Source organism: Ipomoea nil, unplaced genomic scaffold (assembly GCF_001879475.1).
Source record: "Ipomoea nil cultivar Tokyo-kokei standard unplaced genomic scaffold, Asagao_1.1 scaffold0925, whole genome shotgun sequence".
In the NCBI taxonomy this organism is placed as follows: Eukaryota; Viridiplantae; Streptophyta; class Magnoliopsida; order Solanales; family Convolvulaceae; genus Ipomoea; species Ipomoea nil.
Genome location: NW_017617353.1, coordinates 504,243 through 511,168, shown reverse-complemented (window position 1 = coordinate 511,168; position 6,926 = coordinate 504,243). Strand labels below are relative to the sequence as shown.

At 38.8% G+C, this 6,926-nt stretch overlaps 1 protein-coding gene across 1 annotated transcript; it reads right to left on the bottom strand.

The window, feature by feature from the left end:
- Nucleotides 1–422: 422 nt before the first annotated feature.
- LOC109179484 (probable glucan 1,3-alpha-glucosidase) lies at nucleotides 423–6,279 on the bottom strand. Its single transcript, XM_019328979.1, has 6 exons — nucleotides 4,598–6,279; nucleotides 3,420–3,693; nucleotides 3,200–3,335; nucleotides 2,015–2,225; nucleotides 1,706–1,912; nucleotides 423–1,021 (listed from the first exon to the last, which is right to left on the bottom strand). The coding sequence occupies exons 1-6, from the start codon at nucleotides 6,194–6,196 to the stop codon at nucleotides 656–658; spliced, it is 2,793 nt and encodes a 930-aa protein (XP_019184524.1). The 5' UTR covers nucleotides 6,197–6,279; the 3' UTR covers nucleotides 423–655.
- Between the last annotated feature and the right edge of the window lie 647 nt (nucleotides 6,280–6,926).

Sequence of the window (6,926 nt, the reverse complement as noted above, 5' to 3'; positions counted from 1 at the left end):
TAATGTTCGTTTACCTTCACAAACGAACATAAACGAACGCTTAGCAAACACGAACACGAATAGTTTACCGTAAGCTCTGTTCGCTAACACCCCTAATCCTACACCTTTTCCAAAGAATTGCAATTACATAAGCATTTTGATATTTATACTACTTATTCCCTTTAAATTCTTATATATACCAAGTACTATAATTGAAATTCTAAATAATTCTATTTCTGTCTACCAAACAATAAAATTTAAATTTTTACTTTATTCTTTCCTTTCCTACATAATTAGAATTATTTCCGCCCCTGCAACTGCAATCAAACAACCTGCTAATGAATCAGATTAGATTGGATCCGAACACCTCATGGACACAAATGGAATTTCTCAAATCCAACAGATTAGGTTCGGATTCACTCCAAATCCGTCCCGCTCACTCCTATTTAAAAGTATCACTTTCTCTAAAATTTTCATATTTGAAAATGTCAAGAAAAATGAACTTTCTAGGAAAATTCATAAAGCTAATAATGGATGGATTTTTTCTATTTAAAATTCCTTCCTATTATTAATAAGCATTTCTCAACGTCGCATTCCTACCATCACCAATTACATCAGTTCTTCACCCAAGTGTAAAATTAATTATCCAGCTGCTGCATGTTAAATCAGCCAATTCTTACAAAATCTTTATCGACCAATCATCGCCTACTCGCACATTTGGCTTCCGTATAGTTAGCACAGACGGCCCTTGGCTCTCTCGGAGAAGCAGCGGCCCTTTTTCGACCTCCACTTTGTTGTTCCCCGGCTCGACCAGGGCAGACTTTGGTCCCTCAGATAATCCCAACAGAATTATCCTCTCCACTGTGCAATCTGATGAAAATTTCTTACTCCCAGAAGATGGTTTCAGGTTCAAGGATGTGAGAGTTCCAGCGGAGAATATGAAGCGGCGATGGATGTAGGCTCCTTGTTTGAAATCGAAGCTCCTCCCATCGTCGATATAGAGCTCGCCTTCAGCAGCCTGGGAACTATTAAGAGCAATAACCTGCAGCACCCTAGCTAGCATTAGTTATTTAAATCTTAACTCTTAACAATAACAGTATTTTCTACAATCTAATACAAGTAGAGCACAAGATTGTAAACGCCATCAGACTGAAACTGCAGCTAAGAAAGGGAACCATATTGCAGAAAATTTTCACTTTTCCTTCTCTTTTATAACTACTTTTTTCCCCCAAAATATGCAAGATCCGAAACAAGACCAAAATGCCACTCAATTCACACCTGCTTACGTTATCTAGTGTTACAACTATCTTTGCCAGCACTATCCCATAGTAAGCTTCCTCAAGACTTATTTGTTGAGCTTTCTTTTGTGAAATTATCATTCATTATTATCATCATAAAGGTTGGACTTGCTGTGCAAGGTTCTTGCATCATGTACAGACCAGGTGGGGAGAAAAGTAGATTTATGCAACCTTATGCCTGTTTCTGGAGTTGTTTCTAAAGCTAGAATATATGACCTACTGGTTAAAGGTGTGCACTTGACAACTACATAAATCAAGCTTTCTTAATTCCTTCAAATTGTTAGTGAAATCTGCTCAGGAACTAGAGCAAGGGAAGATTCATATTTTAATGTATGAGCACAGTATCAGAATGGTGAATAAAAATAATACAAGCATGTTCACAAAATTCAGTAGTATCTGATAATAATTATTTTGTTCAGGAGCATTACCAGGGTGTAAGGGTCATTCTCCATCTGTGTAGAGCTTCTACGAAAGCGATCTTTTCTTGGTATGATGGTTCCAGCCCTTTGGAAAGCTGGTATACTCTCTTCCAAAGCCTCGAGTTTGTGTGTCAGACCCCCTTTATATGCAGTTCCACTTCTAAGATCATACCAAGATTGGTCCCCAGGAAGATACACAGATACATGCTTAGCTCTCTGTTAAAAAAAGATTTCAAATATTTGGTCATGTGTTGCATTGACAAAAAAAATAAGATCCTGAAGAAATAGAAAATAGATAGTTCTCTACTAACACATCACCTCAGTGTAAATTCCTTGGACAAGAAGACTATTTCCAATCATTAAGGCCTCATCATTGGTAAAAGTTTTTTCATCACCAGGGAACTCCATCCAAAGTGGGCGTGCAACTGGAATGCCACTGGTGTTTGCCTCTCTAAAAAGTGTGTAGAAATAAGGGAGATACATGTAGCGAACATGTATGGCTTCCCTCATAAGTTCAGTGTTCCGTTCTCTGAAATGAATATAGAAGCCAATCAAAACTAAAGCTTCACATAAATGGATACCTAAGCAAATGTTAGTAAGTATTTTAAGAGAGAGCAAGCAATTGCAATTTTAAAGGAGACCTAGAACAATGTAAAGAATACTAGGACCACAATAGATGCAGTTATTATTGCAAAGCTTCATACCAACAATCTTGGGCAGTGACAGTTAATATTTTGACTAAAGTTATAGGTTCAATGGTTAATATTCATATTGCTTTCACTATAAAATAAAATTTTTACACATCTAAACTAAAGAATGATATCGTCATAGGTGGAAAATTTTAGACGAGCGGTAGGATTTTGCTCAAAACAGGTTAACTGTCTTCAATCTCCATATGACAAGGAATAAAATACATGTCTTTGCATTATTAGGCCCAAGGTTGCAAAAACCGCTAGGCGTTCCTCGGGCGCCCGGGGGCACCTAGTGCCTAGGGTGCCTAGGCGCCGATTAATTTTATTTTATTTTTTAATTTGATAATTATAAACTATTTAATACTTTAATATTTAATACTAAAATATTAAATATTAACCTAAAAAACAAATAGAATTGTAAATTGTATAAAAAATTAAAGAATCAAAACACAATTCCACAAAGTCACAACTCACAAAGTATCAATATTAAAGTAGAAGATTTTGATTATTTTTTTTTCGTTTTACATTTTTTGGGTTTGCGACCGATTTGAAAGATTTAGGATTTTTTTTTTCCAAAAAAAGACATCGTTTTGAGAGAAATAACACATTTAAAATTTAAAAAAAAAAAAAAAAAAGAGAAGGAATAATAGCTAATTGCCGGCCGCCTAGTCTGCCGCGCCTAGGCGGCCAGCCGCATAAATCACCAATTCCGATGATTTTCTAGGAGGCTGGCCGCCGCCTAGCCAATTAATCGGCGCCTAGGCGCGATTTTTGCAACAATGATTAGGATTTAGGACTGAAATTATCTTACCCAAATAACCATGGTTCTCGCCTTTTAGTGTCATGGTGGGCATGGCCTCTAAAGAATGGATAGTAGGCACCCAGTTGATACCAACGGACTAATAACTCCGGTTCAGGATTGCCAAAAAATCCACCAACATCAGCACCTAGGAGTACATATTCTCTTGGAGTCAAACAAATTTTAGCTAGGTATAATAGAAGTGTAGAAGACAAAAAGAAAACTTACAAACCTGTGAATGATATTGCAGCTAAGCCATGAGTTAAAACCATCGGTACAGAAATCCTCAAGTGATCCCAGTCAGCTGAATTATCTCCAGTCCAAATTGCTCCATATCTTTGACTTCCAGCAAAATGAGCCCTTGCCAATACAAAAGGTCTATCTTTCCCATCTCCTCGCTTAACAAGTCCATCTGCTGTTGCCATCTGAAAGTATAAACCATATACATTGTGCAACTCCCTGTGCTCAACGCCTCCAAGATGTAAAACATCTCTTGGCATGCTGACCTGGTAGAAAAAGGAATAATAAATGTACAGGATAAAAAGAATTGCAAGGATGATACCAACAAGGTAGTAATTGTGGAATACACTTGAACTTTAAGCAAACAAGTTTCTTATGAAAGGTCTGTCTAATATAAACAGCAAATATTGTTTCAAGGGCACACCGAAATGTAGGATAATAGGTTCTACAAGTTGTGCTAAGGTTTTCAGCTTAAAAGCTTTCTAAGTTGTGATTTAACTTACATAAAGATAAAAGAGTAATCAAGATACATAGAGTAACTTTCAAGACATTTCTGATTTAGCATGTGCATGTCAACAGCAATGCAATAAATTGATAAATTAATAAGAACTAAGAGAAAATATGAAATTAATCTTGAACAGCACAACCCATAGACTCTCCAAGAGCTTGAATAACAAAGTTGGAATGAAAGTACTCATACTTTGAATTTTGAAAATAGCCCCCTCTCCTCAATAGTAAAATAGCATGAAAGTGGAGGAGATTTTAACATTCTGGCAGATTCCATTCCAATATATGTACACATTGCCTCAGATATTAACGCTTTTAAACTAAATTCCTCCAAACAATGCATGCATAGTGTCATGGATCAAGGGTAATCAATTGCCAATCATTATTCATATTGATTAATAAAAATGGTATCATTCCTTAAAGGAACGTTTAATCCTTCTTTCTTCTCACTCATTTGCTTCAGCAAGTATTCAAGACCAAATACTGGTATTTGATTTCCCAGACCTCAATACCTAGAATGCAATATAGTGACACACTAAATTATACTAATCAATGCTTGGGCAAAATTTGATAGTCAAAACATGAGTTTGAATAGGTGGTTAGTGTTATGCAAATATGCAAAAGAAACAAAGCAATGGAAAAACAATAACTGAAATTGCATACCTCAGGGCCATTAAAGACAGAAGGCTCATTCATGTCATTCCAGATGTGCAAGTGTGGAGTTGAACCAACATAGTTGTTAAGTGAATATTTGTCAGCCCACCAGGACCTAACCTCGGGATTCAACAGGTCAGTGTACGAGGAGGAACCGGGCCAACACCAGCCATCATAATCCCTACCAGTTGCATCCTTAACATAATACCCTTTCTCAGAAGCCTCCTTGTGTATGTGGTAAGAATCGTCCCTCTTTATATGAGGATCCACAATGGTAACCATATGCCTACCCTTTGCAGCCAACTTCTCCTGCATTTCTTCTGGGTTAGGAAATAGCATCCTATCCCATGTAAAGTAGCGTTTCCCATCTGTATGCTCAACATCAAGCCACAAAACATCATAGGGGATATCGTGCTCATCGAATTTTGAATCAACATGATAAACATCCTCCTCGTCCCTGTAATTCCATCTGCATTGGTGGTAAGCTATTGCAAATAGGGGTGGCATTGAGGGTGTTCCAGTCACGCTACCGTACTGCCTAGCAACATCTTTTGGCCCCGGGCCAACGAAGAAGAATGCATCCACAATGCCAGCCTCACTCATCCACAAAGTATCGATTCTTTCCTTGTCCGATGGCAGCATTAGTTTTGAAGACTCATCTGTATTCCAACCAGAGCTCAATACATCAATCTGCATCTCAGCACTGTTGAGCCAGAAAAACCCGGATGTCCCCCTAGCTTTCCCGTGTGAAGTCATAAAAGGAATTGATCCGTAAAGCCCAAATGGGGAATCTGTGATGTACTCAAACACATCCAGGTTGAAGAGCCTATAGGGTTCGGAGAATTCCTCCACCCCAGGCCCTCTGGTGGGCTTCAGAGCAAGACTTGAAGCGTGCTCCGGAATGCCATAAACATGATCTGCTCCGTAAAATGACACATCGAAGCTGATCGATTGAGGGCCGTATGGCCTTGAATCAGTGTGGCTTCGAAACCTTTCCTCCCAATCATCCCCTTCCTGCTTCTTCCTCAGCTGCTCGAAATCAAACAATCCATTCGAGTTTATGGAAACTACTCTCTTCCCACTACCCTTCTCCCTCACGAAAACCTCGAAAGGGTCGTGCCTCAGCACTCCCTCGTACTCATCACTCAAATAAATCACAGATGAAGCGGACGAATCTCCATCCAACGTCTCTTCCTTAAGTCTCTTTAACCAAAGCTTTTTGCTTGAAAACTCATCCACTATCACATCAGGCACTTCGAACCTCTTCTTGGGCGGGTCCAAACTCGGGTCCTCGTCGATCTTCAGCCTCATTATGCCATCTTGGTACACAGAGATAGAGAGAAGGAGCGGCTTGACTGGATCTTCGCTCTCTGAGCTCCCTTCTTTGGGGAGGAGCTTGGCGACCAGATCTCCGTCGGATACGGAGACATAGGAGGCGCGTAAATTACACGTCCCGGGCTTGCGGGAACGGGCGCGTTTACAGAAGGGAGTCTGATTGCAGTTCCGGAATTCTTCTTTCTTCCAGGAGAAGACGGAAACTGCGAGTAGGAGGAGAAGGAGGATCTGGAAACAAAGGCTTAGAGGTTTCATGACGTGAACGGCGACCATCGCCGGCGGCGATCAAGAGGCCAGTGTGGAGTGATGGGGGTCAGTCAGCGAGGTCCTTAGGATTTGGTTTCTTCTTATTACAGACTATACTTTTTATTTTAGTAAAAACTGTACAATGCCATTTCTGCCCAATACGGGCCTTATTATTCCTCCATTTGATCGGCCCATATTTTCTGATTTTGTAGGCTTTTGACGAGCCCATATTTACCCATGGACTGAAATGTCGCAAATTATATCATGAATTAGTGTCCTGCTTACATTATTAATTCTGGTTTAAAATCATATTCAAATTATTCTTCTAAAGGTTAAATCCCAACCCCAAGGAAATGTTATGTCCTGGACCCGTGTTCACCATGTGCATGGTGGACACACTGTAGATTCATAATTTTTTATATTGTAGATTCATAATTTCTATACTGCATATTCATAATTTCTGTATTGTAAATTTATAATTTGATAATTATGTGTTCATAATTTGATAACTATACAGTTTAGAAATTATGAATCTACATTACAGAAATTATGAATCTACAGTACATAAATTATGAATGTGCAGTATAGAAATTATGAATCTACATTATAAATTTTATGAATCTACAGTTTAGAAATTATGAATGTACAATATAGAAATTATGAATGTACAGCGTGTCCACCATTGTCCACCATTCACATGGTGGACACGGGTCCATAGCATAATTTGCCAACTCCAAGGGACCCCACACCCCGACCC

What these genes read in the sequence shown, in the direction of transcription:
- LOC109179484 (XM_019328979.1), bottom strand. Translation starts at nt 6,196, where the DNA reads ATGGTCGCCGTTCACGTCATGAAACCTCTAAGCCTTTGTTTCCAGATC. An exon ending in AGCTGCAATATCATTCACAG is followed by an intron (nt 3,336 to 3,419) that starts GTTTGTAAGTTT and finishes ATGTACTCCTAG; the next exon opens with GTGCTGATGTTGGTGGATTT. An exon ending in CGAGAACCATGGTTATTTGG is followed by an intron (nt 2,226 to 3,199) that starts GTAAGATAATTT and finishes TATTCATTTCAG; the next exon opens with AGAACGGAACACTGAACTTA.